Consider the following 15,906-nt stretch of genomic DNA (forward strand, 5'->3'; position numbering starts at 1 on the left):
TGCACAAGTGTGCCGTCAGAAATGAAGAGGTGTGCTGTGGACTTTTGCCACAACAATGAACTACAATAGGTATGAGGATGGGGAATGACTTAACACATGTGCTGTGGAAATTTTTTTTTTTTTTTTTATTAACGTAAGTGTGCCTTGGGCTGCAAAGGTTGGGAAACACTGCCCTAGAAAGTGGCAGAAGAAACACTGCCAGGCAGGGAAAATGGTCAGTGGCAAGAAAACATGCACCCAGCCGTACAGCAAAAGTGCTCCATATGGAGACATTACTGTTTTGAGGAGCAGTGTCAGAAATGTGGGGCGCTAATCTATTTATGAAAGAGTAAGAGGATAATGCACACAGGGGATGCTTGCAGACATTAAAAATAAATACATAAATAAAAATGCACTTCACCGGAAGCAGCAGCGTGTTACTTCAACCCAGCTCTGCAGCATCTGTGAAGATCGAGCGCTCCAGTGGGCTTTTTGGCATTTTTAGCTAAAGATGATTCAATCGGCTATTCGATAAAATACACCAAAAAAGCCCCACTAAAAATGCCTGATATTTATAGATGCTGCAGAGCTGAGCGGAAATAACACACTGCCTCCTCTGGATGTGTGCAGGGTTTGGTGCTGGAACATACCGAGTTTAAAGTGCCTTTTTGGAGGTTTTTTTAAACATCTGGAAGCATGACTGCATGGTGGGCGGGAGACCTTTCTTCACGTACACTAAATCTGCTGTACTTGTAAATATTCTTTTAATTATGCATTTTACAAACGAATCTGGAATCTTCTTAAGGAAAAAGACTGAGGCAAACAGCACTTTTGCTCCTCAATGACGCAGATGGGAACAGTTTCTGTATATATTAGAAGCAGCGACTCTTATAGAAAGGAGGTTTCTCATTTGTCTTCCTGCTTATTAGTCATAATTGTAACCATATCTTTTATAGTCTAAAATAGAGGATTTACTTGTGCCAGAAATATCACTAAAAACCTCTCTACCACCAGTGCCGGCACAATACAACACATTGCAGTTCAGATAAGTTTCCTACAATCATCCTATACTTTAATGTAGCATTTTGTAATACTTTGTATACATATCAAATATTTATCATAGTACAGTATATCCCTTGTGATTAGAGTTAGCAGAGAACTTGATTTCTATAAAACGGTAGAGGACTACTTATTTGGTTACCAGAAAACAAGTTCCCCCCTTTAAGCGCACACACAACTGACATTTGTAGTGGGTCAGAAGCAATTCCACAGAGAAATACCTTCGTGAAGTTGACGTGAAGTAGATAATAAAGTATGAGGTTACCTTTTTATCACATTCTTCAACAACATAGAGATCTAAGTAATTAATAGTTTGCCAAGTACCAAACAGGCTCATAATTAGGACTCCCGTCTTCCTGTGGTTAAAGTTTTTTTTTTCTTTTAAATATAGATCACTGCTAAAGAAAAAATTTTATCAAAAAGCCAGACCTTACATTTTGATCTGAACACAAATTAGGCTTATTCTCAGGTCTCATTTTCTCAGATAACAGGGATAAAAGCCACTCACGCTATGCCCCGCTTTCACTTCTGAATTTTAAATCGGAGGTCTCTCAAGCTACCACATCCCTATCGAGCATGCTTTCTCAGGGGGATTGTGATAGATAAGATGCTGCTTAAAATAACCAGCTCATTTGGACCCCAAATTTAAGTTTGGTCTGGACATTAATAAGGTTTGTAAGCACATTACAGCAGTGCCCCACATTATCCATGGCACTTACAAGGTATACTTCAGCATGCCAGACTACTGCTTTTGGGACAGGTTTATTCAGCCCCCCATGGAATTGCAGTAATCCAGCCTTTATGATCCCACCCTGCATACAGGAGGCTAAATCACAGGATTTTAACCAAGAAAAAGTGGTTCTGATCTTTAAAACCTGGAAAGTGATGTTAAAGAAAGGGGAATTTTTTTCTTATATGGTGGCCCTATAACAAGACATTATAAGGCACTATATGAGAGGAAGGGAAACAATGCCTTCAGCTACCTGTAGGGAGCTTGAAAGGGGATGGAGCTAGAGTGCTAGACGGTTCTCAGTGGTAGCAGATAGCAAAAGGAGCAAAGGGCTCAAGTTGCAGCAAGGGAAGTTTAGGTTAAATATTAAAAATAATTCTCACTAGGAAGGCAGTAAAACACTGGAACAAGTTAGCCAGAGAGGTGGTACAATCCTCATCCTTGGAGATTTTCAAGACCTAGCTAGACAAAGCTTTGGCTGGGATGATCTAGTTGGAGATGGCCCTGTTTTGAGCAGGGGTTGGACTAGATACAACTTCCTGAGGTCCCTTTCAACCCTAAATTTTTATGATTCTATAAACACACAAGCAGTCCAGAAAATTCTTGAAGTGCGTTGGGGATAACTTTTGGATACAGGTGTCGGCAGGCCAAATAGGAGGCAAACTTCTTAACTTGCTGCTCACAAAGAGGAAGGAATTAGTTAAAAATGTGAAGGTGGAAGGCAATTTGGGTGACAGCGACCATGAAATCATAAGAATTAGGACCCTAGGGAATGAATACGAGTGACAGAATAAATACACTGGACTTCAGAAAAGCACGCTTCACTAAGTAAAGGAATGGTGGGCAGGATCCTCTGGGAGGCAAGTCTAAGAGAAAAAGGAATCCAGGTGAGTTGGTTAGCTTTAAGGAACCCCTTTTAAAAGGCACAGAAGCAAGGTGTCCTGATCTAGCGGAAGAAAGAAAAGTGCAACGGGAAACCAGTCTGGCTAGACAGCAATCTCTAAAATGGGTTGAAACTCAAAAAGGAATCCAACAAAAACATGAAATCTGGTCATACTACAGAAGAGTAAAAATGCATCACGTGGGCATGCCAGGACAAAATTAGGAAGGCCAAGGCACAATGAGATGCAGCTGGCAAGGGAAAAAGGCAACAAAAAGGGATTTATATATGCCAGAATTAAGAGGAAGGCCAAAGAAACCATAGGTCTCTTAAAGAATAGAGAAGGCAATCTCATTACAGAAGAAATAGAGAAGGCTGAAGTACTGAATGCCTTTTTTACTTCAGTTCAAACAGGGGTAGCTACTAGAGGACAAGTGCAGTTAGCAGCAAAGATAAGGACAGAGTCACTAACAGCCTCGAGTAACAGCAGAACAGGTTAGGGATTACTTAGAGAAGCCAAATGCGTTCAAGTTGCCAGGACCAGATAAGACATAAGGCAGGGTACGGATAGAACTGGCTGAGCTATTTTCTGAGCTATTACATTAGCTATCTTTTCTGAGAATTCATGGAGGTCAAGCAAGGTCATGGATGATTCGAAAAAGGGCAAATATAGTGCCCTCCTTCAGAAAAGGTAGGAGGATCCAGAGAACTACAGAGCAGTCAGCCTGATTTCAATACATGTAAAGACCACAGAGCAAGGCTTTTGACACTGGTTTCCCAAGTTGTTCTCATTAACAAGCTATGGAAATAATGACTACATGAAAATACTGTAAGGTGAATACATAGCTGGTTGGATCATTATGCCCAACAAGCTCAATGGCTCAACATATACTTGAGAGGAGGTATCAAGTGGGATTTCCCCGAGTGGGTCTTCTTCTGGGTCCAGTATTGTTTAAATATCTTCATTCATGATTTACATGACGGGATCAAGTGCACACTTGACAAATTTGTGGATGACACCAAGTTGAGTGTAGTTGCGGCCCTGGAAGGCAGGGCTAGAACCCAGAATAACGAGGGCAGACTGGACAAATGGTCTGCAATCAAATCGGATGAGATTCAACAAGGACAAGTGCATGGACCAAGATTTTGAGGCAAATACTTCTTTAGTAGAAATTTTTAGAGGACACCAACAGCCCCAAGACAGAATGAAGGCATTTGGAAGACAGAAATTAGGAGCCACAATTTGTTTTTTCATGCAACAGAGCTGCACAAAACTGACCACAAGCCGAGCCATCGTTACATTCTTACTCACAATGACTATGTTATATTTTCCAGTAGAATATTCAACATAGCAGCTTCTTGTGCTATTGTCTGAAATAAACACTTAGTGAAACCTTTTAGTATTAGCTGCCTTCAACTGCCTGCATAAACTCTTTAAGTACTAGTGTCTGGACTGCAAATACAACCAAAATAGGAAGATACCACATAGCTAGAATGTTTAAAGAGGACGGCATATTTTTGGGGTAGATCAAAAGGGGAGAGTGGAAGAGTAGCAAGTTAGTTATTTGCACAGCTCTTCTTTTTTGGGAATAGACTTATCAAGAGTGTGTAGACTCAGAAAAGGGCTGGAAAGGACCTCTAGAGGTCATCTAGTCCAGCCCCCTGCCCAAAGCATTATCATTCATTTCCAAGCCATACTATAATATCCATAATCTAAACCAGGGGCGGGCAAAATATGGCCGGCAGGCAGGTTGTGCTCTTCCATCCCCTTGCCCCCCTATGCACAGCACTGGCCTGAGCTGTGCCCCACCAGGCACCGGCACTGGGCACAATCACCCCCGACTGCTGCTGCTTCCAGCAGTGGGGGGCAGTGTGCTGTGTGGGGGTTCCCCACACCCCTGAACTGACATATACACATACACCAACATGCCCCATGCCTCCCCACAACCACATCCCCAATGATATACATCTTGTCCTCTATATAGACTACACAAATAAAAATCATGACAAAATATTTTTTCTAATAAAATTAAAATGTTATAGTAGGTGCTTCACTTTTAATATAGGATTTGTTTTTTTCTGGTTTTAAGATGGTAACCCCCTTCCCAAAACAAAAGTATGGGGGGAGTAAGGGGAGGAACTTCTGGTGGAAAAAGTCAGGTGTTAGGGGGTGGGACTTCCAGTCCCAGTATGGCAACCAGGGGGCAGGGCAACCAGCAAGGGGCAGGGCTACCCATGTGGTCCTCAGAGTTCATCAAAACTCACTAAGCAGCCCTCCAGACAAATTTGCCCACCCCAACTGCCCACATTACATTAGACTACCATGAATTTTGACACAACACAGACCTACCACCCCAGCCTGCCACAGGTAAAGCAAGGGAATCATGGTAGCTAATGTCCTGCTTCTATGAAATGTTGTCAATATATGCTCAAGAGATTCCAGGTAAAGGGCCAGGCAGAGGGAAAACTACTGAGAAAGGCAAAAACCCTTACAACAAGTCCATACTAATCTGACCATGGGGTAAAACATGGCGATGGGTTTGACTCTGAACGCAAGGGCAAGACCCTCTAGCCAGGAACCTCTGGCTTTGGTTCCAGGAGCATTGGCACAGCCCAGTCAAAGGCCTGGCTGTAGCCACCACCAAATGTCTTCAAAAGAGGCTTAAAAGCACCCTGACAAATATTCCGGGGGGGGGACCACAGACCAACAAAGCCCAGGAGCATGGAAAATAACCGTAGCAGAACATAGCTACACCTAGATCATTCCTGCCCAGTGACTGGCCAACCTCTTTTTGAACACCTGCAGCAACGGAGAGTCCACAACCTCCCTAACACAACCTAATTCCACTGGCTCACTATTCTCACAGTGAACAAGTTTTTCCAGATAGCCAATCTAAACTTACTTTGCTGCAACTTCAAGCTACTGAAAGTAATTTCCTCGGCAACAATGTCAAAAGCTAGTTTTTCAGGGGGGCCAAGATATTTTTGTTTATTCATACAATCAAATTCAGTGGGAGTGTTTTCTGGGGATTTCTGTAAAGTCTTGTTTTCAGGAGCCAGTTTTTAAGAACTATTTATTGTTAATTCTTCAGAAAACTACTAGTTTTAGATATGCAAGAGGTGCCCAAGGATAACTAGGTAGGCCCAGAATACTTTAATTGCTCATCAGCATCCCTGTACCTCAATACACACTTAAAAATAGTACTTAAAATTCAAACACCATCATTGGTTATAGAGGAGAATTTTAATAAGACACTGAAAGTCAAAAGTGGCTCCAAACAAGAGGTTCTAGTGATACAAACTGATACAAGGGTAGTAAAGTGACACTGACCTAATCAGTTAGTCATGAATATTTTTAAATATTAGTCGGTTAGTCTCCCATATAGTTGAAAAGAGCAGGGGAAGAAAGGCAGCAGCAGCCAAGCAGAAGAAAGGCAGTCAGTCTCACCTCCATCTTAGGCAAAGTCTTTGAAAAAATTATCAAGGCTCACATTTGCGAGAGCCCAGCTGGAAAAATTATGCTGGGGGAAACCAGCACAGGTTCGTAGCAGGTAGATCATGCCTGACTAACCTAGTCTCTTTTTATGACCAGGTTACAAAACACCTGGATGCAGGAGTAGGGGTTGACATCATTTACTTAGATTTCAGGAAGGCCTTTGATACGGTATCCCACCCCATACTAGTGACCAAGTTAAGAGGCTGTGACTTGGATGAGTACAGTCTGGTGGGTGGCGAATTGGCTAGAAGGTCGTACCCAGACAGTCGTAGTGGATGGGTCGGTATCGACCTGGAAGGGTGTGGGCAGTGCGGTCCTGCAGGGCTCGGTCCTTGGACTGATACTCTTCAATGTCTTCATCAGCAACTTGGACAGAGTACACTTCACTCCCTCGTCCAAGTTTGCAGATGACACAAAACTGTGGGGAGAAGCGGACACAGAGGGCAGGGAACAACTACAAGCAGACCTGGACAGGTTGGACATATGGGCAGAAAACAACAGAATGCAATTCAACAAGGAGAAATGCAAAGTGCTGCACCTAGGGAGGAAAACTGTCCAGCATACCCACTGCCTAGGAAATGACCTGCTTGGAGGCACGGAAGCAGGAAGGGATCTTGGAGTCCTAGTGGACTCCAAGATGAACATGAGTCGGCAGGGTGACAAAGTCATCAGAAAAGCGAATGGCACTTGGTCATGCATCTGCTGATGCATGATAAACAGAACCAAGGAGGTGATACTTCCCCTCTATCGGGCGCTGGTCAGACCGCAGTTGGAGTAATTTTGGGTGCCGCACTTCAAGAGGGATGTGGATAACCTGGAGAGGGTCCAGAGAAGGGCCACTCGTATGGTTAAGGACTTGCAGGCCAAGCCCTACGAGAAGACACTAGGGCACCTGGACCTCTTCAACCTCCACAAGAGAAAGTTGGGAGGCAACCTTGTGGCTGCCTATAAGTTCATCACGGGGGCACAGAAGGGAATTGGTGAGCCTTTACTCACCACGGCGACCCTGGGGGTTACAAGAAACAATGGCCACAAGCTAGCAGAGAGCAGATTTAGACTAGACGTTAGGAAGAACTTCTTCACCGTTCAAGTGGCCAAGGTCTGGAATGGGCTCCCAAGGGAGGTGATACTCTCCCCTACCCTGGGGGGTCTTCAAGAGGAGGTTAGATAGACATCTAGCTGGGGTCATCTAGACCCAGCACTCTTTCCTGCCTATGCAGGGGGTTGGACTCGATGATCTATTGAGGTCCCTTCTGACCCTAACATCTCTGAATCTATGAATCATAGGAGGAAGCTGAAGGAGCATCATGGAAAGTGTAAGACTGGAGCGGGCACGACCAGGTAGAATGGGACTGCTGCAAATGTGTATTTTACACATCTAGCCTCAAGAAGCTATTTAAAGAGAACGCCCAAGATGAATAGTTCCTATTTTCTCCTTCCACAACAGGAAAGTAGAAACACCTTATCATGGCAGAGAGTCCCTGTGTCCTGTTCCTAGGGATGCACCCTCAGAATGGTGGATAACATCTGAAAGGCAAGGTGTTCATAGTAATTCCCACCACCCTGAAGCAGAGCTACTGCTTTGACTCAAAAGTCATTTTCTTTCTTTGCACTGTAAGGAAGGAACAAAAACCAGAAGAGCAAGAACAAAGCAGCACCAGACCCAAGGTCAACAAGAAAAAGTGAATATTTAAAAAGCTAAAACTAAGAAAGACTGTCTTTTATGATCACATAAGCCCCGTTTAATACTCTTTTTCCTTCAGAAGGAATAAGTTTTCTGCATAAACAACAAGGGGGGAAAAAAAGGGGTAAAACAGAACTAGAAGCAAACCAAAGAAGTCAGTGCAAGTTTAATGAAGCACTAGTTAGTTCAAAAAACCCCATACACTAGGAACTTACCTTTTAAGACAAAGTAATGTTTGGCAACTTGTATGACTACTGAGAACTGTAGGAGATATTAAGTGCAGAGATAGGGGCAAAAGGGTGGAGGATAGAGCTGGGGAACAAGCTGGAAGAGAGAGCCATTTTTTGTCAACGACTAAAACCTGAAAGAGTCAGATAGATTGTTTTCCAGTTTTTGCTAGAAAACTTCCGGAAGGTCTCGGATGTATGGCGTTTGTTCAAACATACTCTTATCTATACAAGGTATTAACCTTAAAAGCTTTTCTTCAGCCAAAGTGTTAATGGGTCATTGTAATTTAAGTGGTACTAATAAAAAAAATCTTTTGTGCTAGTCAACATTTTACTCTTGGTGCCTATACTCTTATCTATACTATACTATAACCTGTACCCTTGGTACCTATACCATTCACTAATCTCCAAGTCATCACCTTTTCAACTGAGACAGGACTTCAATTTCTAGTGTAGAAGAAAAGTGCTTTGAAAACAAAATCTACTGAAATCAAAGTGGTTTATTTTGGAAAGCAGCAGCAGTTTCCATCTAGCATATAAGATCTGCCTAATGCAAATATCCTGATTTTTTTCTTCTTTATACTCAAGGACTCAAAAGACTTAAAGCTGTCACCCTTGCACTTCAAAAAGAGGGTCTGCAGAAGCATAATATGAAGGATAAAACTTTTCATAATAGTGGAAAGAGGAGACATATCTAGCTCTTCCTTCCAGCAAAAATACTTGTTTACACTTTTTTCTGATTTAACAGTTTAGTTGTGGGATGAGTCCAAGACCAAGTGCCAGCTCAAAAATGCCTGTGGAGCCTTACATTTTTAGCACATCTAGTCATCAGACAACACTGAAATTAAACGCAGTACATTACAAATGCCTGTTTAAGAAAACACTCTATATTCAAATCTCAACCAAGAGAAAATAAATGTACTACTACTCGTTTCTCGACACAATGAGTTTCATAATGCTAATAAACAGCAACTGAAATATGTAAGTACTAAATAACAATGCGAGAATAAAGATATGAGAATGAAGTTACTCAAGTAAGTTAGCCCTGTTTGTAAAGAACTTTACAAAGTAAGGTGAGGAGGCAGTGTGCACACAGGAACTGAAGGAGACTAGAAATAAGGAGGCCTAGGTACCAATGAGTTTTCCTAATAAGCTTCTGTGTGACAATGGAGCACTTTAATTTTTCTGTCCCAAGGAAGTTCTCCATTTGTAGAAATAAGGCAAAATACATTATTCATATCTAAGAGCTTAATCGTTACAGAATTGCTCACAAAAATATTGCACTTGGTAGCGTTTTCTATTGAGTCAGCATATTAGACCTAAAACGGGTCGGCGATGTTTTTGGGCAGGGCAAAATGCCAAAACACCTGCAACTTAAGACTTGTAAGATGTTGGTGTGCCAGAAGCAGACAGGAGGGCAGGCCTGATCCTTGTTGTGGCAGCGCATCCCCAGCCCCTTCCCCACCATCCTCCCCCAGGCACACCTGCACCTTCCACCTGCTGTGAGCCAGGTTAGGGCTCCGCAGATCCCAGTGCCACTGCTTACAGTCTACCTGCTGCCTGCCATGGAGCCCAAGCTGCTCACAGCAGGCAGTGGGGAGGCTGAAAGCAACTGCACCAGGATCCAGAGCCCCAGACCAGCTTGTTGCCAGAAGTGGGTGCACATGTGCCTCAAGCTGGGTGGCAGGGAAGGGGTCAGGGCTACACTGCCACAACAAAGGATCAGATCCCTCGCAGCTCCCCTGCCTGCCCCGAGGTTCTTGTGCCAAGCAAAATGCCTTTGTGCGCCATGCTCGGGCATGTGTACTGGGGGTTGCCTACCCCTGACCTAAAGCAAAGCTAGACTTTGAGAGTGTTTAAGAATCCTACATGTCACACTTTGCATTGTACAGTTCTTTTCTCAAGATAGATTTCATCCAATCTTAGTGATGAGTTCATAAAACATGTCATACATGTTGTATGTTTTAAAACATACACATTGGGCTGTATTAACAATGGTGATAAGTATGCAAGCATTAATCAGAATATTTTTTGGAGAAAATCTAATATTAAAAGGGCTGAGCCCCAAAATATAGATGTTCAAAATGCACCGTTTTGCTTGGAGGTGCCTACCTGGCCAAGGCAGGGGCGGGTACTCCTCGCGCTCGTATTGGTGGCTTTCCGCGAACAACTGGAACTTCTGCGTTTTCTGAACCGCCATTTAAGTACGTTAACTCTTGCAGCTGTGCCTGTCTGATTTCATCATTGTAGTCCTAGACAGAAGGGGGAAGAAAGCTAATCAACCACTTCAGGAAAATATTACTGAAAAGCATCATTTCCATTTTTATGCTGTTCTAGATGAACTTCTTGCTGAAAACCTGCTAGAAACAGTACATAAAAATCTCAACATGGGGACTCCATTTCAATTTAAATCTTGCTAAGATCTTTATATCAAATGTGATATTTCTTTTATGTTTTTGTTCAAATCCTATTTTCTTCTCCAGGACTGACCATTACCCAACAGATTTTTCATTTAATTAACAAAAGAAAAACAATCCACCAAAAATACTACTAGTATTTAAAAATATTATATTCCTCTTAATTTCAAATGAGCATCCAAGTTCTGTTTATGTAATGAAGTCCCAATGAAATGTGGCAATAGTCCTATTGCTTCAGACAGCAGTTAAGTTGCAGTCCAAGGCATTGCATTAATGGAGATCAATCCTTCACTAAGAAAGGACAGATAAAATGACCGAAGCCAACAGATTTTTTTCTTTCTTTCTTGAAATCCTCGAGTTTGTTTATTAATTCTTACAAGAGAATACAAACTCAGACATACTAGATGTATTGACATTCCTCCAACAAGAGGTGTTCAAGAAAGCCATAGAGTTTATAAATGCCATCTAAAAGGATAGCTTTTAGAGTAGTTCTCAAACAGGGAGGGTTCCAGATGCCGAGTTATTCTCCAAATCCAGTACGTAAGGCGGCAATGAAGCTGATGAGAAATCCTAACGACTGCATTCTTCCTTTTTTATTTTGTTTTTAGATCCCCCCACCCTCCCATTTGCTATTGACCAACCAAGAAATGTAGTTTTAGGGTAAAAACCAGAAAGATTTTATTTAGGACAGACAAATTCAAAAAGTGGTCAAATTTATCTTTTCCAATTTCAACTAGTAAATCCAGCATGGATTGTTCTCTTCTTTATTGCTTCTGGACAACATGTTTATTTGCTCTCTTCTAGTCCCCTGCCTCCAACCTCCCCCCCAGTATAAATACAGTACTATATCCATTTTGTGAACAGGAGATAGAAGACTGTGGTTTGGATTGCATTAGTATGTGCCAGTTTTCTGAGAAGAGGGTAAGATCTCCGTAAATGCAGCACGTGGTAACCCATGTGAAATTTTGATGCACCCACGTCCGTTGTAATTTGCTCCCATCATAACCAAATGATGATAGTATTTTCTTCTAACAGGGACTGGTAGCCAAATCTGGGTGTCACCTAATCAGAAGATTACATGTGTATGCCTTTCAGAAGCCACATTTGGAGATGGAAGGATCTGAGATCCTTTCCCTTTGGCTCTCTGAACAGACATGTACAAGCTTTGTCTGAGAGGAGGAGGATAATATTTCTGGCCCTGACACAAGGGAAAGCCTTGTGTCAATTCTTTGATCCCTTCGGGAACAAAGTATGTAAGATCTAACTAAACAGATGATTGTATTAGAAACCCTTTTAGTAAACAGATACTAGAGAGTTGTACGTAACTATGACCTTGGAACGATAGTGAAGAACGGGTCTTGGAATAAGTCTCAGTTGATTTCCTTTAAAATAAATGGAAGTATTGTCAAGTAGGGAATTTATTTAGCAGACCCTACACATTCAGTCTCATGGGAATAAGGCCCTAAGGGTTTTTCTTGGAAGAATTCATTAAGAAACAAGAGATTAATAAAAACCTTAAGAGGAGGCAGAACACACTAGAAAACCTGTGTTGTGAAAGAGAAGCTTAAAGGTCAGGTACAGCTGCTACACAATCTGGAGCAAGGGATCAGAAACTGAACCGAACCCATAACTGTACAGAAGCTTGCAGCATGAAGACCAGACTAAAAATGGTGGAATCTGGTCTAAGACCGTGCTGGATCGATGTGCACTCATTTATTCAAAGTAGGTTAGTCCATTGTACTGAACTTCTGTACCAGATTCCCTTTCAAATCAAGTTAGGTTGCTATCAGCTGCCATCCTAGGCTCCTTCAGCTCAAAAAGACAAGACATGCTCCAAGATTCCTGGTTGCTTTGCATAAGCAGAGTAGTCGGTTACAACCCTGTGCTTAAAATCATTTATCAGAGATCATGTCAACTTTAGACGTTACGTTCACCTCTCGTTTTACCAGCTCTTCAAGAGTTTTGTATTTAAAAGTTACCTTGCCTGCCGGAATGCCTTCCTCTAACAAAAAGTAACAAGGTAAGGTTACGCTTTGCTCTTTCCCTCTAGTTCATCCACTAAATTACTGATCGATCATCTCTCTGGAATATATTTTTGTTAAACCAATTTTGGAATGAATCTTTTGCATTTAAGACTGACCTCATCTCTTGGAATATCTAATGTGTTTATTGAAGAAACTATATTCCCAAGAGATATTTAGCTTCTGAACGAAAGATTCAAAGGGTTATTTGGACACTTATAATAGGAAAATAATTTGGAATCAAATAGTCTAATACTGTTTTCGTTAGATTGGATATTGATTTTCCTCTAGACAGATTTTTTTGCATTCAGCTAACATGTTCTTTCACCTCTAATATCTTCAACTAAAGTGAATGACAGCTGACCTGCTGTATAAGACTATGTTACAGATACGCAAATCAAAACTACAGAATAAGATGGAATTACTCCATAACTTTCTTTTTAATCCATGGTGGTATGGGGCAGAGGGCATGTGTCCTGAACTGAAATGCCTTATAACATGGTAGATCTGTCCTACCAACACCACACTACTAGAATTTCCAGAACTTAGGAAAAAATCTAACAAATACCATATCCCAGGGGTTGGCAACCCCTGGCAAGTGTGCTGAGCATGGTACAGGAGGCCATTTTGCTCGGCACGCCACCACCGGCCCTGGCTCTGGGTAGCTGCTGCCAACCACGGAGCCCAGGCAGCTCCCAGCAGGTGGCTGGGAAGCTGCAAGCAGCCTGGGCTGCGTGGTTGGCAGCAGTTAGCCAGCGCTGGGGCTGGGTGCAGCAGGCAGGTTGCAAACAGCTGCATTGGGCTCCGGCATCAGCTCTGTACCAGCACATGCATGCACGCCTTAGAGCGGGTGGTAGGGGAGGGGCCTGAGGCAGCGCAACCCTGGTCTCTCCCCTCCACCAGCACAGAGCTGATGGCCAGGTTCCAGAGCCTGGCACAGCTGTTTGTAGCCAGCCTGGGCTCTGGGCAGCTGCAGCAAGCAGGCTGCCAACAGCTGTGCCAGGCTCCACAGCTCTGGCATCAGCTCTGTGCTGGTGGCAGCTGCGCACGCACCTTGGAATGGACAGCAGAAGCGCTGCCTCAGGGCCAGGCCCTATCCCCACCGTCCGCTCCAAGGTATGCACACAGTCACCACCAGCATAGAGCTGATGCTGGAGCTGTGGAGCCTGGCACAGCTGTCTGCAGCCTGCCCGTTGCTTGCTGCAGCTGCCCAGAGCCCAGGCTGGCTACAAACAGCTGCACCGGGAGCAGGGGAGAGACTGGGCTTGTGCTGCCTCAGGCCCCTCCCCAACCCCCCACTGCAAGGTGTGCCTGCACATGTCAGTACAGAGTTGATGCCAGAGCCTGGCGCAGCTGTTTGCAGCATGCCTACTGCAGCAGCCCAGAGCCCAGGTTGGCTGCAAGTAGCTGCTCAGGCTCCAGAGCCTGGTCATCAGCTCTGTGCCTGCAGCACGGGAGAAGCTGGGGTTATGCTGCCTCAGGCCCCCCGCACCATTTGCTCCGAGGCACATGTGCAGCAGTTTGCAGACTCCCAGCTGCAGCCAGTCCCAGCTCTGGGTAGCTCTTTTCAACTACAGAGCCCAGACTGCTTGCAGCAGGGCTTGCAGCTGAGCTGGCTTGATTCCCACCTGCTCCAAGCCCAGCATTGGCTCAGCCCCACTACTGGGATGAGGCTGGTGCTGCCCCTTGCCAGGAGCACCGCACCTCTGTGGGCTTAGCTTTGTGGGGTGGGTGGGTGGTTGGGCTGATGGGCAAACTTCAAGGCAGGGCCTCAGCTGGCTGTGCTGCAGCCCATGGGCTGGCTCCCCAGGGAAGCACAGGGGCTCTGGCAGCCCCAGGGCATTGTTGGGTTGGATTTTGTCTAGTGGCCCAGCAGCCTGGCTCTGTGCACCCATGCATCTAGTCCACCCCCAATTTTGTTTTTCTGGCATACTAGTACTGCGGCACTTTCCGAAAATAGACGTTGTGGTTTTTTCGGTACTCCGGCCAAAAAACATTGCCTACCCCTGCCATATCCCAAATTGTTATCCCCTGGTATCATGACCTACAAAAGAGGAACCACTGATTATAAGCTGTTACATTCAATTTGGGCAAAGAGAGAAGACCGAAATCAGTAACACACAGGCTTAGTACTTCAAAAAGGCTAAAATTTTCTTTAGTTTTAAGGAAATTAAGTAAAACTGGAAGTTAAGATTTAGGTAGAAAAATGAAGGGAAATTTGACATTAAGTTGACTTTATTAGATTTCCAATGGACCGGGCTGGGCTTTTAGCTGAAGTTATCCTCTTTACCAAACAACGCCTGTATAATAAAGTGAAAGACCCAACAGCAAGTGAAAAAATGTTACATATGTAGTAGTCATAATTCAGTAGCTATTAAGTGTAGAAAACTGATAAGGGATGCAAAATACAGGGTGGGGGGAAAATCTATTACCGTTGGGTTATTACACATCAATAGTTCTAACAATCTATTGTGGATATAATGCAAAGGTAATACGGGATACAATTATGTACTGAAAGACAGGAATGCAATTATGATCAATCAGCTTTTTTATGCAAAATGGATAATGGGGGGTTGATTATACTCAATATTTGGTTAATAAGAGTATCTGCATAGATGAAAATAGCTTCAAAGTAATGTGCCATTGTATTACACAACATTGCTAAAAATATTAGTAGTATAAAGCACTGAAAAGCATATTTTACAAGTCTTGCAGTCCCAGAACACTGACTGCCCTCGTCCTCCTGCTTTATCTGTGGCAGGTTAGGGTGCTATGTGTTGTAGTTGTGCGACAGGGTTGATTGTGCATTTTTAGTAACAGGTTAGATAAGGATTTGTATGGGATGCTTTAGATACAAGTAATCATGTCTCAAGCAGGGGACTGGACTAGATGACTACTGAAGGTCCCTTCAAGCCCTACTTTTCTATGATTCCTTAAGTAAAATGGATTAAAGAACTGAAAAAAGTATCTGCCAATCAGGAATTACGGAATGGGAGCATTTCTAATCAGGTTGTGGGAGTGGCTTGACAATTCAACATTTTCATTTAAGATAGAGAAGTAAATATGAAACCACAGTAGGCAGAATTCACAAACAAACACAAAGATCAGCAGAAAGCTAAAGAATGATGCACACTGGGCAATCTCAGAGCAGTCTGGATTGCTTAGTAAACTGGGATCAAACAAAAAAAATTAAGTACAAACATGCAAGAAACATGGATCATAAACTAGAGAACAGTAAAAAACACACCTCAACTAATACATAAAATGGAAGTGGCAAATAGGCTCTGAAAAGTGTTTTTTTAATCTCTATGAACTGCCTTAGTGAGATACTAAGAATATCCAGTATTTAAACAGAATGTAAAAAATGGAGAGGTGCAGAAATACCTTGAGGACCGGAAAAAAAATATACTCTA

General features: G+C 43.1%; 1 protein-coding gene across 6 annotated transcripts in view; it reads right to left on the reverse strand.

The window, feature by feature from the left end:
• Positions 1-15,906, reverse strand: part of KHDRBS3 (KH RNA binding domain containing, signal transduction associated 3) — a 187,575-nt gene that overhangs the window by 72,289 nt on the left and 99,380 nt on the right. For all 6 annotated transcript variants that reach the window (XR_001374058.3, XM_059723717.1, XM_059723715.1 and 3 more), the window contains one exon: positions 10,168-10,307. Coding sequence is in view for 5 of the 6 variants with exons in the window: in XM_059723717.1 (XP_059579700.1) it covers positions 10,168-10,307 (140 nt within the window). In the remaining variant the exon portion in view is untranslated. The remainder of the gene's footprint in view (positions 1-10,167; positions 10,308-15,906) is intronic.

This window comes from Alligator mississippiensis, chromosome 3 (assembly GCF_030867095.1).
Source record: "Alligator mississippiensis isolate rAllMis1 chromosome 3, rAllMis1, whole genome shotgun sequence".
In the NCBI taxonomy this organism is placed as follows: Eukaryota; Metazoa; Chordata; order Crocodylia; family Alligatoridae; genus Alligator; species Alligator mississippiensis.